General features: G+C 44.9%; 1 protein-coding gene across 1 annotated transcript; it reads right to left on the bottom strand.

The window, feature by feature from the left end:
- Nucleotides 1-1,576: 1,576 nt before the first annotated feature.
- LOC117877484 (mucin-17-like) lies at nt 1,577-24,692 on the bottom strand. Its single transcript, XM_034770642.1, has 4 exons — nt 24,671-24,692; nt 4,908-16,196; nt 4,061-4,315; nt 1,577-1,716 (listed from the first exon to the last, which is right to left on the bottom strand). The coding sequence occupies exons 1-4, from the start codon at nt 24,690-24,692 to the stop codon at nt 1,577-1,579; spliced, it is 11,706 nt and encodes a 3,901-aa protein (XP_034626533.1).
- Between the last annotated feature and the right edge of the window lie 976 nt (nt 24,693-25,668).

Raw genomic sequence — 25,668 nt, 5'->3', positions numbered from 1 at the left:
AGGAACAAATGCCAGTGTTTGCACCCTTGCTACATTCTTCACCTTTTCTAGAAACATCATCCCAATTTTTTCTAGATAGAGCTTTGACCAACTCACTCTCATCCAAGGCCCGACCTCATTTGGAAGTGGAAAGTGTAGAGCGTACACTATGTAATCTGACTATATCTCCTAACAGGCTCCTTCTGATGAGACGGAAACTCCAAAATCATGTTTGACTGACCCTTAGGGCATAGAAGTAATTGCTCCACAGGGCATCAACAAGATCTGCCAATCTTTTGTTACAGTCTTTTGTTTGTTATGGCATACACACAGAGAAGTTAGATAAAAAACATAAAATACTCTTTCTGGAATATAGCAGTGTTACACTACTTTATTTCCCAGACTCCAAAACCCTAACATATAAGCACCAAAAATGGAGAAACAAAGCAGACTGCTCCCCTAAAACAGCGAGGCAGAACTCAACCCACCGTGCTCTAGACTGGCTCTTTGCAGATTGACTGCTGAAGACTAGATTGCACATTTCCCTCCAGAGCTCCCTCAACTACCAGACAGACCAGTAAATTCCTTACAAATTAAAGTAATGGTAAAGTAAAGTAATGTAATGGCTTATCATTTGGATGGTTAATATAACATATCATTGAAATTAAAGGCTGCTGAGAGATTTAGGAATTAGAATAGCCCCCAAGATTGATCAATCCCTTGAAAGTGATGGTCAACCAAAAAGATTAGTGCAGTGTCTTGGTGTCCCAGGAATAAGGTCAAATTGAAGGGGGATCAGGAAATCTGAGGATGTCAAAGGACACAGAGATGCTTGGCCGAAACTTTAGCAGTATAATCACTTATTGGGAAAGATAGAGACAAGGCAATAATGGTCAAAACTTGTCTGTGTCAGGGGATGATTCCCTGATCAAGAGCATAATACCTGCTCACATGCAAGAAGTTGGTACCTTACCCTTCTCTAAGGAGGCACTGATGTTCTCAAAACAACAGGGACACAATGACTCCCTACTGGATGTTGCTAGCCATAAGACAGGAAGTCACTGGTAACAGACTGCATTTCTCCCTATACAAAAACTCTCAGTAAATGAAACTGGTGAGAAATTAACCAGAGAAGATTTCACATTTGTCTGCTGCTGGTATGACTCATCTACCTAGGAGGTGACCTAATCCAAATCTCATCAGTCTTATCCTCAAATAAGTGGATAATATTTCACAACAAGAAACACCTGATTCTGCTTCTGGTTAATGGCAATCCAGATTCACTATGCAGTCCAAACCTAAATTCAGCATTCACTGGCATTTCATGGACACCATGGTGGGAAAAAAAAACCCATCACCTCTACCCCATCTCAGATCTCAAAAACTCATTCTCCTTCAGTTAATACCACTCTGGGCCAGAGCGTCATTTAAACTAAGGCCCAATAGGGCTTTAGTGTAAATGAGAGTTCATGCATCACTGTGCAATAATTATCACTGGTGTTCTAGTCTCCAACCAGTGTGTTCCATCCGTGTAGAACGCGTGTGAGCTGGTTCTCACATATATTTGGATTAGGAAGAGTTCAATAGAAAACTAATTTTATTTGAATAATCCTGGATATGATACCTCCCCAATGAACTTCTTTTCAAAATCCTTAAATTCTTCACTTGATTTGTTGTTATACTCAGGTTTGAAATTTTCATTTGTAATCCTGGTTTTTCCATCAAATGTTTTAGCTTCTGTAAAGACATTGAAAAACAGTTCAGCACAGTGCTGCAAGAATGCATTTGTTACATGAAATCTTTTGGCTACCACCCAGATCAAACACAACATTGGCATGCTACCTTCACCCCAACTTCTGGGACATGTTGAAAGGTAAAAGAATTGTAAAGTAATCAAAATGAATGTGATCTATATCAATTTTTAAAAGGTTAACTAGAATGAATCTACCGTAAGCAGGAGAAAGTGGACCTGGATTCTACTGTTTCTACTCAAAAGTTTGTCATATTGAATTATTTAATTAGAGCTAATAGCACAATAATAAAACTGTTACTGGGGTATGTTGGGTTCTTCTCTGAAAATTTTAGGAAGATATACTTTGGTCAGTTTATTTTATATTCTATTTCAAAAATGGTTCTCTGTCTAAATACAAACTATAATAGCACTAGGCATAAGTTAATGTAGGCAGGATGTCTTCATCCACTAAGACACTCAATACTGTACTGTAGCAGGGTGGACACCTGCTCCTGCCTGGAAGGGCCTGAGATAGCCCAGGGAGGCACCGCAGGGGTGAGTCCGCTCCTCTACATGTGGTGGAGAATGTGGGCATAGCGGTCTGCCCCTGACACCTGGGGCCAGGGCAAGGACTGTCGGACAGTTGCCCGAATCAGGAAGTGGATTAACTGACGGTGAAGAAGAAATGAGAGACTATTATTGGAGAGCCTGTGTGGCCCAGCTTGCCGAGCAGCAAGTGGGGCTGCTTCAGCTGCTGCGGGGGAGGGCACAAGGACCTCATTGGGGGCCAGGCACCTTGGGCAGGAGGCCGGTGCCAAGGCCAAGGAACTGTTGGGCCTGTGGGGAACCAGGACACTTGAAGAGGGAGTGCCCTTATGGAACTCACAGGGCCCAGGCGAGCCCTGAAGGAAGGGCTATGCCAGAGATAGACCATGGACAGACTTGAGTGCCCCCTGTGAAGCCAACAGGGGGGCTCCAATTGTGTTGGGCCTGTGGGGAGCCAGGGCACAAGAAGGGGGAGTGCCCTCACGGAACTCGCAGAGCCCAGATTAGCCCCGAGGTGGTCAGGGGTGGGCACTGGCTGTGCCTCCTCTGCCACAAGGGGCACCAAGGAAAATGGCCTAGCCCCCAAAGAAGGAGGGGGAGGCCGCAGGACCGGGCTGGGTCCGAGACTGCCCTGAAGGAGTGGGTGGTGACGACCAGGGCCCTAGAGAGGGGATTGTCAGGGGCAGGGAGGCCCCAGACAAACCTGGGATCCCATGGGGGAGCTGAGAAGGCTACCAGGGGAACCCAAACTCTGGAGGAAGGGAGCAGGCTGCTCCTTGCACTGGAGAGCCTGCGAGCAGAGAGGGATTCCCTGCGGGCCCAGCTGAGAGGAATGCTGAGGCGTTAGGGATAGATACCCTCCCAGTGGTGGGGATAGGGGGTGGGGGTTCCTCAGGGAGGGGAGACCCAGATCTGTGGGGTACTGCCAGGGGGCAGCATCCCAGTAATAGGGGCACCAGGTCCTGGTAGGGACACAGGGGCCAGAAGTAGGGACAAGGCAGATCACCGGCCTGCAGAGGGCGCTCCAGACGCTGGATGAGCTGATTCCCCAAAGCAACCAGTAGGGGGCGCCGCAGGGGTGAGTCCGCACCCTTACAGATCTTAATGGGAAGTGTCTTCAATTCACACCCCAATTTGCTATCCTAATTTTGATTTCTGTTCTATTCTTCTAGGTAAGATATATATATTTCTTTATCAAATATATATATTTGAAACCTGTAATGTAAGATGGAAAATATCCAGAATAAAATATAACTTATCTACTGTATCTCTCTGTCTTTTGCTTAAGATATACCTGTATGGGCCAAATCTTTTCTTTACTTACACGTGTACAACCACACTAATGGCAGAGGGGTTGTTTATGTGTAACTGAGAGAAGAATGGCTGTCATGTCTTTCTATGGAATTAATGTCTTTCAGGGGCCAGTTTCCTTTGATTTGTCCCAGATTTTCTGAGTTATAGACATGACAGTCTCTGAGATTCAGTGCTACATCATTTAGGGCCCAATCCCAAAAGTACCCACAACTTTCATTGAAAGTCAAATGAGTTGAGGGTGATCAAAACATTACAAAATTAAACACTTATTTTTCTGTTCATTTGCATGATGTGATCACTATAAATGTAATGACTGATCCATCATCACCGAGTGCACATCTGGACTTCAGTGTCCATGATATGGCCAAGTCATTTCAAGATTTATCCCATTTATATCGAAGAGAGTTTTGCCTGAGTAAGGACTTCCAAATTTGGCCATATATGAGTTACTGTAATAAAGAAAAAAATATTCAATAATGAAGGCCATACCTGTGCGAACTCTCTTTGAAGTATTGATCTTCTTAGCACAAGTTAAAACTTCCACAGATATTATATATTCATAACCAGGAACTAGATCTCCAAATGCTATCCGTGTTTCGTTCGTAGTGCTCTTATTCCTCACCGTGTTATCCCTCAACAGATACACAGTGTAAGGGCTATCTCTTGTCCCACCTTGAGGTGTCCAATTCAATTGTATCACTTCACTGGTTACTTTCTCAAGTTGTATGGAAAAAATAAGTGAAGCTATAAACAAAAAATTAAGTTGCTGTAAGTCATGGATTTGCTTATTTTCTGTGAGTCAAAAAATAAATCTTAGTTTTCAAATTCTTATTTTAGGTAAAACTAAATTATTTGCAGAATTTATAAGTTAATAAAATGCTTCAGTACAGTCTAGAAATAAAGTTATGGATCATATTTGGTCTCAATATTTAAGTCACTACTATATTCTAAAATACTGTCTAACCTCTTATTTGTTACTATAGCCTATTTGGCTGTATTTCATTTGTTTAGTATACAATGCTCTAAATCTTCTCAGGCAAGAGGCAGTAGTAGACACGTAACAGTTCAAAATTCTGATTTCAAAAGGTCCACATATTTCAACTACTGGATGAACAATCCCTACATGTAGAACAATTTCTGATTCCCTGTATGACATCTAAAAAAATTATTTAGAATTTAGATGTTTCATTCCTAAAGCCACAGTTTATTGGGTTTGTTACTCACACTTTCCAATACAAACATTTATTTAAGAACAAGTATATTTTCACAGGTGACATCAGAATTTATTATTATATTTTGTTTTTCAATCTTTAGTAAAAAGCACAAATATACTTACTGCAAGTTCCTTGTGGTAATGTATTTTGTGTCATAGATGAAACAGTGCCAGCTTCAGGTGCAGTAATTCTAACTGTGGGCTTCGTATTCTTCGAGGAAGTATCTCCTGCTGTTACAATTGTAGCAACAATAACTGTGGATCTGCTAGTTAATGATGTCTTTGTGGGACTAGCAGAAATTATTGTTGTGGCTGTAGTTGGTGGGGAAACAGCTATGTTGGGTGTGGAAAAAGTAGAAGAAATCTGAGATATTGTAGTGTTCAGAACAGTGATAGGTATGACAGATTTAGGTGTTGTGGAGGACATCGTAACGGTTTCACTGGCATTTATCATGTCAGTAAGTGTAGAAATTTGGACAGTATTTGAAATAGAATTAGATTCAGATGAAGTTACAGATGTTAATGAAAATGAAGTGCCTAAACCAGTGAGGGCAGAAGAGAATATAGTTGTGGAAGATATTTCTGCTGGAGTGTGAGCCATAGTGCTTAGATGAGTCATTGGATTGGTGCTGGATTCTGTTTCTAAGGGGTTTAAAGTAGCTGTGCCATCACTTGTGCTTGTTGTTGACAAAGGCGGAGTTGTTTCTTTGGAGAATCCAGTTGTGGCTGGACTGTTGGAAGATATTTCTGCTGGGGTCTCTGCTGTAGTGCTTAGGTGACTCATTGGATTGGTTCCTACAAAAGCTGTACTTTTATCACCCACTTCAGAAGCTACAGACGCAGTAGAGGAGACTTTGTCTGTGAAGGCAGGTGGGGTGTTGGATTCTGTATCAGTTGTATCGCTACTTGTGCTGCCCATGGGTACTGTGTTTGGAACAGTATTACTAGTGCCAGTGATTTGAGAAACCTCCGTCTGAGGAGGAATATTTGTGGTGAAATGGGATGTTGCACTTGGTGCCACTGTGCTGCTATCCAGAATCACAGTGCTCACTGGAAGAGCCGACTTCTCGGTATCTGTGCTGGGTGTCTCTGCAGTTGAATGCAGTGAGGAATGGCTGAGGTCCGTTGCCGTTACATCATTCAGAGTTGTCTGGTTAGAGGAAGATGTTATTCCCTCCTGTGTATTCTGTTCAGAGGTAACTGGTGACAATGCACCTTTGGTGGATGTAATGCCCAGGCTGGATTCCGTGACAGTCGCAGAAGGAGTAGAGGATGTTTCTTCAGTGCGTGCGTTACTTGGGGCAGTAGAGCCGTGCCCACTGACACCGATAGGAGCAGTTTGCTCGCTTGCCTGAGAAGCACTCTCTGATACAGGTGAGGAGGAAGAAGAGGTGCTGGATTCTGTTTCTAAGGGGTTTAAAGTAGCTGTGCCATCCCTTGTGCTTGTTGTTGACAAAGGCGGAGTTGTTTCTTTGGAGAATCCAGTTGTGGCTGGACTGTTGGAAGAAATTTCTGCTGGGGTCTCTGCTGTAGTGCTTAGGTGACTCATTGGATTGGTTCCTACAAAAGCTGTACTTTTATCACCCACTTCAGAAGCTACAGACGCAGTAGAGGAGACTTTGTCTGTGAAGGCAGGTGGGGTGTTGGATTCTGTATCAGTTGTATCGCTACTTGTGCTGCCCATGGGTACTGTGTTTGGAACAGTATTACTAGTGCCAGTGATTTGAGAAACCTCCGTCTGAGGAGGAATATTTGTGGTGAAATGGGATGTTGCACTTGGTGCCACTGTGCTGCTATCCAGAATCACAGTGCTCACTGGAAGAGCCGACTTCTCGGTATCTGTGCTGGGTGTCTCTGCAGTTGAATGCAGTGAGGAATGGCTGAGGTCCGTTGCCGTTACATCATTCAGAGTTGTCTGGTTAGAGGAAGATGTTATTCCCTCCTGTGTATTCTGTTCAGAGGTAACTGGTGACAATGCACCTTTGGTGGATGTAATGCCCAGGCTGGATTCCGTGACAGTCGCAGAAGGAGTAGAGGATGTTTCTTCAGTGCGTGCGTTACTTGGGGCAGTAGAGCCGTGCCCACTGACACCGATAGGAGCAGTTTGCTCGCTTGCCTGAGAAGCACTCTCTGATACAGGTGAGGAGGAAGAAGAGGTGCTGGATTCTGTTTCTAAGGGGTTTAAAGTAGCTGTGCCATCCCTTGTGCTTGTTGTTGACAAAGGCGGAGTTGTTTCTTTGGAGAATCCAGTTGTGGCTGGACTGTTGGAAGAAATTTCTGCTGGGGTCTCTGCTGTAGTGCTTAGGTGACTCATTGGATTGGTTCCTACAAAAGCTGTACTTTTATCACCCACTTCAGAAGCTACAGACGCAGTAGAGGAGACTTTGTCTGTGAAGGCAGGTGGGGTGTTGGATTCTGTATCAGTTGTATCGCTACTTGTGCTGCCCATGGGTACTGTGTTTGGAACAGTATTACTAGTGCCAGTGATTTGAGAAACCTCCGTCTGAGGAGGAATATTTGTGGTGAAATGGGATGTTGCACTTGGTGCCACTGTGCTGCTATCCAGAATCACAGTGCTCACTGGAAGAGCCGACTTCTCGGTATCTGTGCTGGGTGTCTCTGCAGTTGAATGCAGTGAGGAATGGCTGAGGTCCGTTGCCGTTACATCATTCAGAGTTGTCTGGTTAGAGGAAGATGTTATTCCCTCCTGTGTATTCTGTTCAGAGGTAACTGGTGACAATGCACCTTTGGTGGATGTAATGCCCAGGCTGGATTCCGTGACAGTCGCAGAAGGAGTAGAGGATGTTTCTTCAGTGCGTGCGTTACTTGGGGCAGTAGAGCCGTGCCCACTGACACCGATAGGAGCAGTTTGCTCGCTTGCCTGAGAAGCACTCTCTGATACAGGTGAGGAGGAAGAAGAGGTGCTGGATTCTGTTTCTAAGGGGTTTAAAGTAGCTGTGCCATCCCTTGTGCTTGTTGTTGACAAAGGCGGAGTTGTTTCTTTGGAGAATCCAGTTGTGGCTGGACTGTTGGAAGAAATTTCTGCTGGGGTCTCTGCTGTAGTGCTTAGGTGACTCATTGGATTGGTTCCTACAAAAGCTGTACTTTTATCACCCACTTCAGAAGCTACAGACGCAGTAGAGGAGACTTTGTCTGTGAAGGCAGGTGGGGTGTTGGATTCTGTATCAGTTGTATCGCTACTTGTGCTGCCCATGGGTACTGTGTTTGGAACAGTATTACTAGTGCCAGTGATTTGAGAAACCTCCGTCTGAGGAGGAATATTTGTGGTGAAATGGGATGTTGCACTTGGTGCCACTGTGCTGCTATCCAGAATCACAGTGCTCACTGGAAGAGCCGACTTCTCGGTATCTGTGCTGGGTGTCTCTGCAGTTGAATGCAGTGAGGAATGGCTGAGGTCCGTTGCCGTTACATCATTCAGAGTTGTCTGGTTAGAGGAAGATGTTATTCCCTCCTGTGTATTCTGTTCAGAGGTAACTGGTGACAATGCACCTTTGGTGGATGTAATGCCCAGGCTGGATTCCGTGACAGTCGCAGAAGGAGTAGAGGATGTTTCTTCAGTGCGTGCGTTACTTGGGGCAGTAGAGCCGTGCCCACTGACACCGATAGGAGCAGTTTGCTCGCTTGCCTGAGAAGCACTCTCTGATACAGGTGAGGAGGAAGAAGAGGTGCTGGATTCTGTTTCTAAGGGGTTTAAAGTAGCTGTGCCATCCCTTGTGCTTGTTGTTGACAAAGGCGGAGTTGTTTCTTTGGAGAATCCAGTTGTGGCTGGACTGTTGGAAGAAATTTCTGCTGGGGTCTCTGCTGTAGTGCTTAGGTGACTCATTGGATTGGTTCCTACAAAAGCTGTACTTTTATCACCCACTTCAGAAGCTACAGACGCAGTAGAGGAGACTTTGTCTGTGAAGGCAGGTGGGGTGTTGGATTCTGTATCAGTTGTATCGCTACTTGTGCTGCCCATGGGTACTGTGTTTGGAACAGTATTACTAGTGCCAGTGATTTGAGAAACCTCCGTCTGAGGAGGAATATTTGTGGTGAAATGGGATGTTGCACTTGGTGCCACTGTGCTGCTATCCAGAATCACAGTGCTCACTGGAAGAGCCGACTTCTCGGTATCTGTGCTGGGTGTCTCTGCAGTTGAATGCAGTGAGGAATGGCTGAGGTCCGTTGCCGTTACATCATTCAGAGTTGTCTGGTTAGAGGAAGATGTTATTCCCTCCTGTGTATTCTGTTCAGAGGTAACTGGTGACAATGCACCTTTGGTGGATGTAATGCCCAGGCTGGATTCCGTGACAGTCGCAGAAGGAGTAGAGGATGTTTCTTCAGTGCGTGCGTTACTTGGGGCAGTAGAGCCGTGCCCACTGACACCGATAGGAGCAGTTTGCTCGCTTGCCTGAGAAGCACTCTCTGATACAGGTGAGGAGGAAGAAGAGGTGCTGGATTCTGTTTCTAAGGGGTTTAAAGTAGCTGTGCCATCCCTTGTGCTTGTTGTTGACAAAGGCGGAGTTGTTTCTTTGGAGAATCCAGTTGTGGCTGGACTGTTGGAAGAAATTTCTGCTGGGGTCTCTGCTGTAGTGCTTAGGTGACTCATTGGATTGGTTCCTACAAAAGCTGTACTTTTATCACCCACTTCAGAAGCTACAGACGCAGTAGAGGAGACTTTGTCTGTGAAGGCAGGTGGGGTGTTGGATTCTGTATCAGTTGTATCGCTACTTGTGCTGCCCATGGGTACTGTGTTTGGAACAGTATTACTAGTGCCAGTGATTTGAGAAACCTCCGTCTGAGGAGGAATATTTGTGGTGAAATGGGATGTTGCACTTGGTGCCACTGTGCTGCTATCCAGAATCACAGTGCTCACTGGAAGAGCCGACTTCTCGGTATCTGTGCTGGGTGTCTCTGCAGTTGAATGCAGTGAGGAATGGCTGAGGTCCGTTGCCGTTACATCATTCAGAGTTGTCTGGTTAGAGGAAGATGTTATTCCCTCCTGTGTATTCTGTTCAGAGGTAACTGGTGACAATGCACCTTTGGTGGATGTAATGCCCAGGCTGGATTCCGTGACAGTCGCAGAAGGAGTAGAGGATGTTTCTTCAGTGCGTGCGTTACTTGGGGCAGTAGAGCCGTGCCCACTGACACCGATAGGAGCAGTTTGCTCGCTTGCCTGAGAAGCACTCTCTGATACAGGTGAGGAGGAAGAAGAGGTGCTGGATTCTGTTTCTAAGGGGTTTAAAGTAGCTGTGCCATCCCTTGTGCTTGTTGTTGACAAAGGCGGAGTTGTTTCTTTGGAGAATCCAGTTGTGGCTGGACTGTTGGAAGAAATTTCTGCTGGGGTCTCTGCTGTAGTGCTTAGGTGACTCATTGGATTGGTTCCTACAAAAGCTGTACTTTTATCACCCACTTCAGAAGCTACAGACGCAGTAGAGGAGACTTTGTCTGTGAAGGCAGGTGGGGTGTTGGATTCTGTATCAGTTGTATCGCTACTTGTGCTGCCCATGGGTACTGTGTTTGGAACAGTATTACTAGTGCCAGTGATTTGAGAAACCTCCGTCTGAGGAGGAATATTTGTGGTGAAATGGGATGTTGCACTTGGTGCCACTGTGCTGCTATCCAGAATCACAGTGCTCACTGGAAGAGCCGACTTCTCGGTATCTGTGCTGGGTGTCTCTGCAGTTGAATGCAGTGAGGAATGGCTGAGGTCCGTTGCCGTTACATCATTCAGAGTTGTCTGGTTAGAGGAAGATGTTATTCCCTCCTGTGTATTCTGTTCAGAGGTAACTGGTGACAATGCACCTTTGGTGGATGTAATGCCCAGGCTGGATTCCGTGACAGTCGCAGAAGGAGTAGAGGATGTTTCTTCAGTGCGTGCGTTACTTGGGGCAGTAGAGCCGTGCCCACTGACACCGATAGGAGCAGTTTGCTCGCTTGCCTGAGAAGCACTCTCTGATACAGGTGAGGAGGAAGAAGAGGTGCTGGATTCTGTTTCTAAGGGGTTTAAAGTAGCTGTGCCATCCCTTGTGCTTGTTGTTGACAAAGGCGGAGTTGTTTCTTTGGAGAATCCAGTTGTGGCTGGACTGTTGGAAGAAATTTCTGCTGGGGTCTCTGCTGTAGTGCTTAGGTGACTCATTGGATTGGTTCCTACAAAAGCTGTACTTTTATCACCCACTTCAGAAGCTACAGACGCAGTAGAGGAGACTTTGTCTGTGAAGGCAGGTGGGGTGTTGGATTCTGTATCAGTTGTATCGCTACTTGTGCTGCCCATGGGTACTGTGTTTGGAACAGTATTACTAGTGCCAGTGATTTGAGAAACCTCCGTCTGAGGAGGAATATTTGTGGTGAAATGGGATGTTGCACTTGGTGCCACTGTGCTGCTATCCAGAATCACAGTGCTCACTGGAAGAGCCGACTTCTCGGTATCTGTGCTGGGTGTCTCTGCAGTTGAATGCAGTGAGGAATGGCTGAGGTCCGTTGCCGTTACATCATTCAGAGTTGTCTGGTTAGAGGAAGATGTTATTCCCTCCTGTGTATTCTGTTCAGAGGTAACTGGTGACAATGCACCTTTGGTGGATGTAATGCCCAGGCTGGATTCCGTGACAGTCGCAGAAGGAGTAGAGGATGTTTCTTCAGTGCGTGCGTTACTTGGGGCAGTAGAGCCGTGCCCACTGACACCGATAGGAGCAGTTTGCTCGCTTGCCTGAGAAGCACTCTCTGATACAGGTGAGGAGGAAGAAGAGGTGCTGGATTCTGTTTCTAAGGGGTTTAAAGTAGCTGTGCCATCCCTTGTGCTTGTTGTTGACAAAGGCGGAGTTGTTTCTTTGGAGAATCCAGTTGTGGCTGGACTGTTGGAAGAAATTTCTGCTGGGGTCTCTGCTGTAGTGCTTAGGTGACTCATTGGATTGGTTCCTACAAAAGCTGTACTTTTATCACCCACTTCAGAAGCTACAGACGCAGTAGAGGAGACTTTGTCTGTGAAGGCAGGTGGGGTGTTGGATTCTGTATCAGTTGTATCGCTACTTGTGCTGCCCATGGGTACTGTGTTTGGAACAGTATTACTAGTGCCAGTGATTTGAGAAACCTCCGTCTGAGGAGGAATATTTGTGGTGAAATGGGATGTTGCACTTGGTGCCACTGTGCTGCTATCCAGAATCACAGTGCTCACTGGAAGAGCCGACTTCTCGGTATCTGTGCTGGGTGTCTCTGCAGTTGAATGCAGTGAGGAATGGCTGAGGTCCGTTGCCGTTACATCATTCAGAGTTGTCTGGTTAGAGGAAGATGTTATTCCCTCCTGTGTATTCTGTTCAGAGGTAACTGGTGACAATGCACCTTTGGTGGATGTAATGCCCAGGCTGGATTCCGTGACAGTCGCAGAAGGAGTAGAGGATGTTTCTTCAGTGCGTGCGTTACTTGGGGCAGTAGAGCCGTGCCCACTGACACCGATAGGAGCAGTTTGCTCGCTTGCCTGAGAAGCACTCTCTGATACAGGTGAGGAGGAAGAAGAGGTGCTGGATTCTGTTTCTAAGGGGTTTAAAGTAGCTGTGCCATCCCTTGTGCTTGTTGTTGACAAAGGCGGAGTTGTTTCTTTGGAGAATCCAGTTGTGGCTGGACTGTTGGAAGAAATTTCTGCTGGGGTCTCTGCTGTAGTGCTTAGGTGACTCATTGGATTGGTTCCTACAAAAGCTGTACTTTTATCACCCACTTCAGAAGCTACAGACGCAGTAGAGGAGACTTTGTCTGTGAAGGCAGGTGGGGTGTTGGATTCTGTATCAGTTGTATCGCTACTTGTGCTGCCCATGGGTACTGTGTTTGGAACAGTATTACTAGTGCCAGTGATTTGAGAAACCTCCGTCTGAGGAGGAATATTTGTGGTGAAATGGGATGTTGCACTTGGTGCCACTGTGCTGCTATCCAGAATCACAGTGCTCACTGGAAGAGCCGACTTCTCGGTATCTGTGCTGGGTGTCTCTGCAGTTGAATGCAGTGAGGAATGGCTGAGGTCCGTTGCCGTTACATCATTCAGAGTTGTCTGGTTAGAGGAAGATGTTATTCCCTCCTGTGTATTCTGTTCAGAGGTAACTGGTGACAATGCACCTTTGGTGGATGTAATGCCCAGGCTGGATTCCGTGACAGTCGCAGAAGGAGTAGAGGATGTTTCTTCAGTGCGTGCGTTACTTGGGGCAGTAGAGCCGTGCCCACTGACACCGATAGGAGCAGTTTGCTCGCTTGCCTGAGAAGCACTCTCTGATACAGGTGAGGAGGAAGAAGAGGTGCTGGATTCTGTTTCTAAGGGGTTTAAAGTAGCTGTGCCGTCCCTTGTGCTTGTTGTTGACAAAGGCGGAGTTGTTTCTTTGGAGAATCCAGTTGTGGCTGGACTGTTGGAAGAAATTTCTGCTGGGGTCTCTGCTGTAGTGCTTAGGTGACTCATTGGATTGGTTCCTACAAAAGCTGTACTTTTATCACCCACTTCAGAAGCTACAGACGCAGTAGAGGAGACTTTGTCTGTGAAGGCAGGTGGGGTGTTGGATTCTGTATCAGTTGTATCGCTACTTGTGCTGCCCATGGGTACTGTGTTTGGAACAGTATTACTAGTGCCAGTGATTTGAGAAACCTCCGTCTGAGGAGGAATATTTGTGGTGAAATGGGATGTTGCACTTGGTGCCACTGTGCTGCTATCCAGAATCACAGTGCTCACTGGAAGAGCCGACTTCTCGGTATCTGTGCTGGGTGTCTCTGCAGTTGAATGCAGTGAGGAATGGCTGAGGTCCGTTGCCGTTACATCATTCAGAGTTGTCTGGTTAGAGGAAGATGTTATTCCCTCCTGTGTATTCTGTTCAGAGGTAACTGGTGACAATGCACCTTTGGTGGATGTAATGCCCAGGCTGGATTCCGTGACAGTCGCAGAAGGAGTAGAGGATGTTTCTTCAGTGCGTGCGTTACTTGGGGCAGTAGAGCCGTGCCCACTGACACCGATAGGAGCAGTTTGCTCGCTTGCCTGAGAAGCACTCTCTGATACAGGTGAGGAGGAAGAAGAGGTGCTGGATTCTGTTTCTAAGGGGTTTAAAGTAGCTGTGCCGTCCCTTGTGCTTGTTGTTGACAAAGGCGGAGTTGTTTCTTTGGAGAATCCAGTTGTGGCTGGACTGTTGGAAGAAATTTCTGCTGGGGTCTCTGCTGTAGTGCTTAGGTGACTCATTGGATTGGTTCCTACAAAAGCTGTACTTTTATCACCCACTTCAGAAGCTACAGACGCAGTAGAGGAGACTTTGTCTGTGAAGGCAGGTGGGGTGTTGGATTCTGTATCAGTTGTATCGCTACTTGTGCTGCCCATGGGTACTGTGTTTGGAACAGTATTACTAGTGCCAGTGATTTGAGAAACCTCCGTCTGAGGAGGAATATTTGTGGTGAAATGGGATGTTGCACTTGGTGCCACTGTGCTGCTATCCAGAATCACAGTGCTCACTGGAAGAGCCGACTTCTCGGTATCTGTGCTGGGTGTCTCTGCAGTTGAATGCAGTGAGGAATGGCTGAGGTCCGTTGCCGTTACATCATTCAGAGTTGTCTGGTTAGAGGAAGATGTTATTCCCTCCTGTGTATTCTGTTCAGAGGTAACTGGTGACAATGCACCTTTGGTGGATGTAATGCCCAGGCTGGATTCCGTGACAGTCGCAGAAGGAGTAGAGGATGTTTCTTCAGTGCGTGCGTTACTTGGGGCAGTAGAGCCGTGCCCACTGACACCGATAGGAGCAGTTTGCTCGCTTGCCTGAGAAGCACTCTCTGATACAGGTGAGGAGGAAGAAGAGGTGCTGGATTCTGTTTCTAAGGGGTTTAAAGTAGCTGTGCCGTCCCTTGTGCTTGTTGTTGACAAAGGCGGAGTTGTTTCTTTGGAGAATCCAGTTGTGGCTGGACTGTTGGAAGAAATTTCTGCTGGGGTCTCTGCTGTAGTGCTTAGGTGACTCATTGGATTGGTTCCTACAAAAGCTGTACTTTTATCACCCACTTCAGAAGCTACAGACGCAGTAGAGGAGACTTTGTCTGTGAAGGCAGGTGGGGTGTTGGATTCTGTATCAGTTGTATCGCTACTTGTGCTGCCCATGGGTACTGTGTTTGGAACAGTATTACTAGTGCCAGTGATTTGAGAAACCTCCGTCTGAGGAGGAATATTTGTGGTGAAATGGGATGTTGCACTTGGTGCCACTGTGCTGCTATCCAGAATCACAGTGCTCACTGGAAGAGCCGACTTCTCGGTATCTGTGCTGGGTGTCTCTGCAGTTGAATGCAGTGAGGAATGGCTGAGGTCCGTTGCCGTTACATCATTCAGAGTTGTCTGGTTAGAGGAAGATGTTATTCCCTCCTGTGTATTCTGTTCAGAGGTAACTGGTGACAATGCACCTTTGGTGGATGTAATGCCCAGGCTGGATTCCGTGACAGTCGCAGAAGGAGTAGAGGATGTTTCTTCAGTGCGTGCGTTACTTGGGGCAGTAGAGCCGTGCCCACTGACACCGATAGGAGCAGTTTGCTCGCTTGCCTGAGAAGCACTCTCTGATACAGGTGAGGAGGAAGAAGAGGTGCTGGATTCTGTTTCTAAGGGGTTTAAAGTAGCTGTGCCGTCCCTTGTGCTTGTTGTTGACAAAGGCGGAGTTGTTTCTTTGGAGAATCCAGTTGTGGCTGGACTGTTGGAAGAAATTTCTGCTGGGGTCTCTGCTGTAGTGCTTAGGTGACTCATTGGATTGGTTCCTACAAAAGCTGTACTTTTATCACCCACTTCAGAAGCTACAGACGCAGTAGAGGAGACTTTGTCTGTGAAGGCAGGTGGGGTGTTGGATTCTGTATCAGTTGTATCGCTACTTGTGCTGCCCATGGGTACTGTGTTTGGAACAGTATTACTAGTGCCAGTGATTTGAGAAACCTCCGTCTGAGGAGGAATATTTGTGGTGAAATGGGATGTTGCACTTGGTGCCACTGTGCTGCTATCCAGAATCACAGTGCTCACTGGAAGAGCCGACTTCTCGGTATCTGTGCTGGGTGTCTCTGCAGTTGAATGCAGTGAGGAATGGCTGAGGTCCGTTGCCGTTACATCATTCAGAGTTGTCTGGTTAGAGGAAGATGTTATTCCCTCCTGTGTATTCTGTTCAGAGGTAACTGGTGACAATGCACCTTTGGTGGATGTAATGCCCAGGCTGGATTCCGTGACAGTCGCAGAAGGAGTAGAGGATGTTTCTTCAGTGCGTGCGTTACTTGGGGCAGTAGAGCCGTGCCCACTGACACCGATAGGAGCAGTTTGCTCGCTTGCCTGAGAAGCACTCTCTGATACAGGTGAGGAGGAAGAAGAGGTGCTGGATTCTGTTTCTAAGGGGTTTAAAGTAGCTGTGCCATCCCTTGTGCTTGTTGTTGTTGCCAGAGTTGTTTCTGTTGAGAAACCAGTTTAGATTTTATTAATTCTACTTCAAAACAGTTATACATTGAGATATACCTATGTCATAGAGCTGGAGGGGACCTTGAAAAGTCATCGAGTTGACTCGAGTCCAGCCCCCTGCCTTCACTAGCCGGACCAAGTACTGATTTTTGCCCCAGATACGTAAGTGGTCCCCTCGAGGACTGAACTCACAAGCCTGGGTTTAGCAGGCCAATGCTCAAACCACTGAGCTATCCCTTCCCCCCCTTAGGAAGACAAAACTGTACTGTATTTGTATTCAGAACAATTATTTTATGCTTAGTTTTTAAATAGCTTCTATATTTTTCTTCCAATATTTCAAATGTATGCATTTATGTCTAGACTTAATAGCCATTCAAAAGGAATTTGGGAATTAGTGGTTGACTGGGCCATTTTCAGCATGGGCAGTCATAAAGCAGGTAATGTTAAATAGACCTATAATTTCCACTATGTGAGCTATTCAACCCATAGAGTATATAGTGACAAGATAGCAAGGGTGAACAATTGGGACAGGAAGTGGGGTGTAATTGGTTCCTATAGAAGACAAAGCCCTGAATATTGGGACTGTCCCTATAAAATTGGGACATCTGGTCACCCTAACAGAGTATATCTTTAGAAATGTAGTATTAAAATCTCACAAGTTCCTAATTTAACCAATTCCATAATGTACTCTGAACAAACTGTGTTTTATAAATCAAATTTTAGTATTCTACACACACAAGAGAATTTGTGAAATTTATAAATCATGAATGAGGCCCCGAGAAATCCTGCGATTGACTTAAAATCATTGGATTTTTTTTAAATAATGCATTTCTGGTTCTTTTTCTTTCCCTTCTTGTTTCTGAACCTTCCATGTCCACTCAGGTAATATTTTCAAGCTTTTCTCCTCACAATAATGAGGGCTAGAATCTTATTTAGAAAAAAAAAAAGGCTGAAACTCACTTGTCTCCAGGAGCTGGGGCTTTAAGTATAATATCACAAGACTTGCTATAAAATCACAATACTTGGCAACACTGCACCTTACATTACCATTTGGCAGACCTAGACCACTAGTCTGGCTACTGTCATCACTGTTCAAAATAGAGCTGAGCAAGGGAAAAATTGGTTAATTTTGAACTGAACCTGAAAGTTTACATTTTTTCTTGCTGAAACAAAAACAAATTGTCATTTTGAAACAAAGGTTGAAACATCTCATTTTGACATTTTAAACAAAAATATTTTTTTCAGCCCCAAATTATTCTGCAAAGTGGCAAATAATTTTGGTCCCCCCACCCTTCCAAAAAGACCCCAAATTTATTATTCACCAAAAAATTTCACCCAGCTCTAGTTCTAAGTCAAATATCATTGCTTTAAAGTTTATATAAATAAAACTACAGGATTATTAATAAAGTCTTAGGACCTGACTGTCCCCTGCATTGCAGATTGTGTGCTCATTTACAGCCAAATTGAAATAGTGGCATTTTACACCCCTTTGGCACAGATGTAAGCAACAACACAGGATACAAGGTAGTGGAGAATCTGGCTCCTAGTCTTTATATTAGCTATTGTTAAATATATATAAATAAAAACAATTGCTTTTGTGTGCACAAAGAATGTCAAAATTTCTTCTCTGCCTTTGACCCACCCTCAAACTTACTAAGATCCCCTCCCCCCCGCACTCCCAAGTGACTGTATGGTGGAATAGAGGAAGCAATAAAACATGAATAAAAAAACTGCAAGACTCTTTTGTGGTGGGGTGATTACCCCCCTCCTGCCTGGAAGGGGTTAAAACAGCCCTGGCAGAGAGCTGCAGCTCTAAAAGCTGGGCTGATTGGGGCATGGCCCAGCTGTGCCTACTTCCCCAATCAGGCCACAGCTGGCCTGTATAAAAAGACTGGGAGCTGAGTAGTCTCTCTCTGCTTTCAGAGGAAGAAGGGCCTGGCTGCAGGGAGCTTGAGACAGGGTACTTGAGTAGAGCAGGGATGGGGAAAGGCTGAGTAGCTGGGGAGCTCCAGCCTGGAAAACCCCAGGCTATGGCCTAGGAGAAGGCCAAGGGGTACTGGTGGTTGCAGAGGGTAGCCCAGAGCTAGGCCAAGGCAGCAGGTCCAAACCCAACCTTGCCAATGATGAGTGGCCTATACTACAGTCTGCCCCAGGGAGTGGGGGTTAGTTGGTGGCTGGCAGTGGCCTTATCCTGAGGTGAGGTAGGGATAGTGGGTGGGGGGTTCCCTGGGGAGGGGAAACCCAGTGGAAAGGGGTTCTGCCTGAGGGCAGTCCCCCAGATAAGGGCACTGGGGTCTGGGAGGGACATGGGGCCAGAGGACAGGTGGATCACCAGCCTGCAGAGGGTGCTCTGACAGCTGGATTGAGCTAATTCCCAGAGTCACTAGCAGGAGGCGCCACAGGGGTGAGTCTGCTCCTCTACATCTTTCAAAATAAATTTGACTCGAGTCCCAGTTGCAAAGTACTCATTTATTCAAGTATTTCCCCCTGCTCTGTTTTGCAAGTCAAAAGTTATCCATTGTATTGGTAACTAACCCTCTGGGCATGTCAGGTATTTGCCCCTCAAGAATTATTACTTTGCCACCCTAGAAGGTAAATAATAATTAGACAGAACTCCCTTCTATCCTGTGTTTCCCTGTGTCATGAAATGTAAATATTAACAATTGAAGCGGACAATCATGTGTGAAAGTAGATTTCAACATCTCCTATAGCTCCTAAAATTTCTTTTTAGAGTGTAGCCAGTGTGGTTTCTACTGTGGCAAAGTAGTATAAATAATACAAAGTACACTAACTACTAGTGTCATATACTCATCTTGCTAAGTCTGCCCCAACTTGTAGTTGTGTGGAGTTTAGCCTATATGTCTATTATCTATCTTTAATATCTGTTAGGAGCATTCTTTCTAATAAACTAGCAATTTGATTCTGATTGTGTAAGTGTTTAGAAACAAAGTGCCAGATCCTCAGCTGGTATAAATCAGAGTACATCTATTTGAAGCCACATTGGAGTCTACCATAGCATAGGAAATATATTATGTTAGTGTTTTCAAATATAGCATAACATATCAAATCATTCCTACTGCACTTGGCTATACTTTCTGATCCAATATACAGATTGAACTGTAGGATACAGCTTGCATAGTCTTGTGTGTCACATTAGTAAGCAGTGAATAGTGGCAAAAAACTATTACTGGTGCTACATTAGATTATAAGATGTTTTAAAACATTCTCTAATAGAAGAAAATCATTTTTATGAAATGCCTCAATTTCTAAATATCTCAAATAATTGCTGTACAGGGACAGTGTAACAGGGCTGGCTCTAGTTTTTTTTGCCACCCCAAGTTTATAAAAAAAAAAAAAAAAACCTCCGAGAGCAAAGTGCAGAAGCTTGGTTTGCTGGTGCCTAGAGCCGGCCCTGCAGTGTAGGACAGCAGAAGTAGCATAATCCATGTTCTTCTACTGAAGTCTTACCAAAAGATTCTTTGGTGGGGGTGAAAAGACTGGCAAAGGTGTGCCATTCATATTTCTCATAGATGACAAAATAAGACCTAAGGCTAAATAAATAAATCAATCTTCACGCAGTCCAGCCAGACACTGTGTTGTGCTGTTGATATGAAAGACTGTCAGATACTGTCTTTTCATATATTTCTAATTTTCTACTGACTGCAGACTTTATGTACAGACTCAATACCTTGTTGAATACTGAGACACAATGCAAACTAAAAATATTTCCTAATAGGAAGTATTAAGCTGTTTGCAACCTTTTAGCCTGTTTCAGTTACTGAAATCTGTTTCAGTAGTCTTTATATTATATTCTTAATGTAGAACATTGCATAAAAACATATAACAATACATTTAGTCCAATTGAATATTGACTTACCCAGCAAAACACAGAGAATGAAATGCCATAAATATTTCCAAGTCTCCATGATTACTTTTGGTCTCCTTTCTGTACTTGTCCCATTTGTGAAACTGACATTATGGATTGAAGGCTTTAGTATTATAAACAGGGTGAGGCTGTATGCATTGTTACGTTTTAACCTGAGGTAATTCCTCACACTCTCAGGAGCATAAGCTTGTTTTGCAATCCAGCCAGTCTCACAAAGTGTATTCACCTGAACAATTATAAATTCTAAATTGTTGTTCAAGTTGGTTGGTTGTTTGCTTGTGTTCTTTAATATTACAAAGTTAGAGACCGATCCAAAGCCAGCTGAAGTCAATGGAAAGACTCCCATTGAATTCAGTGGGCTTTGTATCAAGCTCTAAATTATTTGTATTATTTGTGTGTTCATGTGGGGATTTGGTAAGTATGCTTTGATCAGTGGGAGGTCAGCTCCTGAATGGAGCTATGGCTGTTAAGGATCTGGCCCACTACATAATGTACATATCGTTTATCATCTAGAGAAGTTAGTCTTTTAAATAATACACATCTACCTCGATATAATGCGACCCGATATAACAGGAATTTGGATATAACACGGTAAAGCAGTGCTCCGGGGAGGGGCAGGGCTGCGCACTCCGGTGGATCAAAGCAAGTTCAATATAACGCGGTTTCACCTATAACACAGTAAGATTTTTTTGGCTCCCAAGGACAGCGTTATATCAGGGTAGAGGTGTAATTAATTAAAACTCACATTATCACAGCAAGTCAACAGAAGACAGAGCAATGGAACTCTGGCACCCTGGCTCCCAGATTGTTGCTCTAACCACTAGACAAAACTGTCCCAAAAATTCCAGTATTTTGAATTTGGTCTTAGATATTGATGTATTCAATCCAAGGCAAAATTTCTTCATTAAGAACTCTGTAATGGAGTAAAATTTCAAACCATTCTACATTTAGAATACATTTCTCAGGCCTGATTCTTCACTGCCCAGCATCTTGTGTAAAGGGATTATAAAGCAGCTGTAAAATGCTTCCCAATTAGAATTCTCTGATCACTCATACCCTGATGGTAGCATTGTGCACCTCTTTGAACATGGTGCAAGACAATGGAGAATCAAGCCCTTTATTTTTTGCTAAACTTGTCCCATTTTCCTTAGCAGCCCAGCCAGCTCCTTTTCACAGACGGTTGATGCTGGCTGGCTGATACCTCATTTTGAGTCAAATCCTCCTAGGCCAAGTAGCTGGGCACTGAGGCAGATGCAAGGGAATCTATAACCTCCCACCGGCTGCATTGTGGCTGCATAGAGACTAGCTCAGTAGCTTGCTGGTCTGATGGAAAGCCTAGGCCTTTGTGAAACTGCTGCCTCTACATTGTCTTCAGCTTCTAGTTTATGCTACATTTAATCATTTTAAAAACAGGCTTTCCAGGTCTGGAGGTGTGTGGTTAAAGGGTCTGATTAGATGATTTTCAGGGTAATATTTTTCAAACACACATCATCTCTGGGCGCTCCCCAGTCTATGGAGAGCACAGCTCTTGCTCTACCACTTAGACAGGTGCAGCATGTGCTCGCCTCCATTAGGGAGTGCAGAGGTGTGTCCTGCCTCCTCCCCACCTCTTCTGGAGACACCCGCAGTCCTGGCCCAGTAGAATGAGTGCAAGTGCTGTAGCGGTGGCTAAATCCTGTGTGAGTAGAATGGGGAGCCTCAGTCTGGCCCTTAGTTGATAACCTTTTATTCCTCCTTGCAGACTATCATTACACCACATCTTTTCTACAGCCTTGCCCCCCTTGTGCCAATTTATCTCATTTTTCACAATTACAATGGCTACTTCCTTCAACCCACAGGGTATGTCTGTATGGCAGCTCCTGCATATGTACCTGACCTAGCATTAATCTAGCTAGCTCGGGGACCAGAGCAGTGAAGCCACAGCAGCACGGGCCACCCGAGTAATTACCCAATGTTCCAGGCGGGTTTGTACAAACCAAGATGAAACTGGTCATGGATCTAGTGCTCCGCTACCCCAGCTAGCTAGACCATTGTTTGTGGATGATTACATGAACCACAATCACACCCTGTGATTACAGTATAGACATACCCTCAGGCACACTGATTAGTACTTGAGTTCTCAAGTGAATCCCAATCATTACACTGGAAATACTTAAGGTGTAAGACACCCCACACTGTGAGTAAGGGTGGGAGAATCTATCCCTGTGCTGTTTGGAGATTTGCCTGTTTTTTCCATTGAGAACATCCTACGTATGGATGTGATTAGGGATGCATGACTGAAGGAGGAAGAACTTTAACTATCTCCGATACTAGAAGTATTTGATGTTTAGAAACAAAAATATATTCACTCTGTATAGTCCTCTAGCAGACTTTTTTCTAAAATTAACTTCCATTTATTCCATTCATTCTGATTTTACTGTGACTGGTGACTATAATTGAGAACAAAGGATATTGAAATCAAATGCAATAAACAGTATTGTTGCCTCACGGCTGAGCAGTAACAGATGTTGAGGCCTTGAAGGGTCCTGCTGGATGCAGCAATTGGTGGTGCAGAGTCAGGGTATTTTCATAGTGCAATTTGTTTATTTACAAAATGTCAGCGGGCCCCCTTTACTTGAACAGAGGTTGCACAGGCAACTTCATCTTGCAAAGCCTCAAAAAAGCACCACTGGCCTTTTACCAAGAGGAGAAGCCTTGAATCTCTCTCGGCTTCTCGCTACAATGCAACTCAGATTTAACTGCAAAAAATGTGGTTCCCTCTTCCTCCTCCAGTCCCTGCAGTTTACACCATAACCCAAACCACCTCACCTGGGGCCACACGGCCTTGAAAGATGAGCCTTGTGCATCACCCTTCCTTTTGTGCAGCTGCTTTGCAACCTAATGGCACCTCAGAAGTTTAGCTGCCAGCCAAAGGAGCGTGCTTTGACCCACAAAGTACAGCTACACTTGGAGCTGGGAGGTGGGGATTCCCAGCTCGAGGAGACTAGCTTGATCAAAGCTAATGCACTAAAAATAGAGTATGACTGTGCTTGCACAAATGGCAGGAGGGGCCAGCCATACCTAATACGTGCCTATGGTCTCAGACGGGTATGTACTTAGGGGGTGGCGTAGCCCTGCCTGCCACTCGCACCACCACGGGTAGACTTCTATTTTTAGCACGCTAGCTCACTCCGAGCTAGCACAGGTGTATCTCCTCAAGCTGGAATAGATATCTTCCAGCTCTAGAGTAGACATACCCACAGTCTCCTTTAAAGACAGCCTGGAAGCTTACACTCAGTGACCCCTAGCCTGCAGGCTGTTAGAACCCTTTGCCATAGCCACATTTCTGGCAGTCTTTAATCAAGATGTCACAAACTTTTAATGAAAGTTAATCATTAACTAAACAGAAATGATCATTTAGACTGTTTTATTACTTTATTGTCTGATTTCCTGTTTAAATTACAGAGGTATTTGCATGGGAGACCTCTAACTTCTGTTTCATTTCTCAATATGTTTTAGGTGCAAAACTGGCTCGGCCTTAAGCTACCCCAGTTATTTATCCCACAGATAAATACATCCGTCTTTCAAAGGCAAGGTGGCATCACAAACTGCCCTTATCTTTTCCTAAAGCATGAAGTCCATTTTTCATGTCTACAGTAGTTTGTGGTTTTTTTTTTTTCCATCTATGGCTTATATTTATGGTAGGTGAAGTCTCCCAGGAAATATTGCGAAACAAGTGGGCAGTGTCAAATTCGACCTCCTGTTATATCCATGAAACAGGTCCTGAAAAATCAGAAAAACAGTTCAGAAAGTTGAGCTGTCCAGTGCAAGGAAGTGGGGGAAATTCGTAGTAGCCTTCCTATTCCCAGGAGTGCAGAGTAGCTTTGAAATAGAGATGGTGGATGATCTGGGAGCATCTTCCTTGAATAATTTCACAAATTTTGGTAAAATTTTCAAAAAAAAAAATTACCAATATTTGAATTTGGGGTTGCACTGCCCCACAAATGCCCAGCACCAAGCCTGCCCATCACTTACCAGCCCTACTTTGACAGCAAAAATAGTGACTTGGTCCTTGTGCAGACCCTCCACACAAGTGTTAATTTCACCCTATTTGCCAGGCACTAGTCACAAATATGGCTGAACTGAATTTCACTTTCCCACTCAAGGGAAGATTTGAGTACTTTTTTCACATTATTAGCCCAGTGCCTGATATTGCAGCCTTGAAGCTTCAGCAACCTCTACGGTGCCTGTATCTCCTCTCCATACAGCTCAATGACAGGTGGATCAGCCTCATGGGAGATCAGTCTGCCCCACTACTCCCCTATCGCATATCTGCCCCAGCCACAACCTCCCACTCCCAGGCAACTGCAAGATAACAGCGCTTGCAGAGCTGTATGAGTCGCTATGCAGGGTGTGTGGATCCCCTGAATGGCCTCCCTACATCCTTCTCTGAGCAACAGAACTGAATAGTTCCCAGTGCAATCTGGAATCGTCTGTACCCATTGAGGAGGGAGTAGGATTTGCCCCTGGAGGGCTCTCAGTTTTTAAATACATATTTTCTCGCCTACTCACAAGTCTTGAAAAGCTTACTATAAATTATACCCGTAAACTCAACAAACGTCATGTTGTAAGGTTTTGGGAAGAGCAATCGTTTGTGAATGCACAAGTGAAAGTTCAGACTTATGGGTGTGAAAGGTATTTGGCAAACAAAGGAGCATACCAAGTTCAGAACATTTCAGAACCTATTAATTGTTAGGGGCTATAAAGCAGATGGTATAGGCATATTGTAGAGAAACTGAAGTCCTTTTTTATCTTTTCTGGGCTAGCAGATTTTGCCTCTAAGGTTGCAGCTAGCTTCTTGTTACTATAAAACCTGCTTTCCATTCTTTCACACAATTCCAGCTTACTGCACCAGAACCAAACTCGTCAACCTGAATTTCAGCATGCCACATTATCCCAGAGATGATGTTCCAACAAACTTGGAACAAAGCACACAAGATGATTCAGAGAGATGAGGGCTTCCAAAACTGACCTGTTGTTGACCTGTCACAACTATTTTAATGTATTTTGGCTTGCTACACCCTCCTATAAACTCCAAATTTGATTTACGCTGCTGAGGTTTATGTATGCCTTTCACAAGAGAAGAGATTCTCGCTATAGCTATTTAGCATGAAAGGGGAAGATACAAGGACAAATATTATATGAGAGAGGGTGTGACAGATACTGCAACTGCATGCAAATATCTTTGGGCACCGTATTGTGTTACATTTATGCATACCGCAGGCCAGGGACTGTAGGAAACTTCAGGGAGGGGGGTTATTCAGCTCTTCCAGGAACCATAAACAGTAGGGGATAATTAAGGTGAATCACTTTGGTTGTATACACCTCCAGAAAGGTGCCAACCCTGGGGACGCTTGCATGTACTGGTTCAAAATGGGTTTTCAAGAGAGCAGTTGACAAAGAAAGGGCTTGTGGCTTAAAAAGGATGTGTTTAATTAAATAGACTTGGGGCCTTTGTTCTGATCCAACAAATGGACAGGACTTTTGGTCCAAGGAGGGTCCCAACCCGTGTGGAAGGGTTGGGAAGACTTTGGCCTACT

Source organism: Trachemys scripta, chromosome 1 (assembly GCF_013100865.1).
Source record: "Trachemys scripta elegans isolate TJP31775 chromosome 1, CAS_Tse_1.0, whole genome shotgun sequence".
Taxonomy (NCBI): domain Eukaryota; kingdom Metazoa; phylum Chordata; order Testudines; family Emydidae; genus Trachemys; species Trachemys scripta.
Note: the sequence above shows the minus strand (reverse complement) of the source record. Positions and strands in the feature narration are given on the sequence as shown.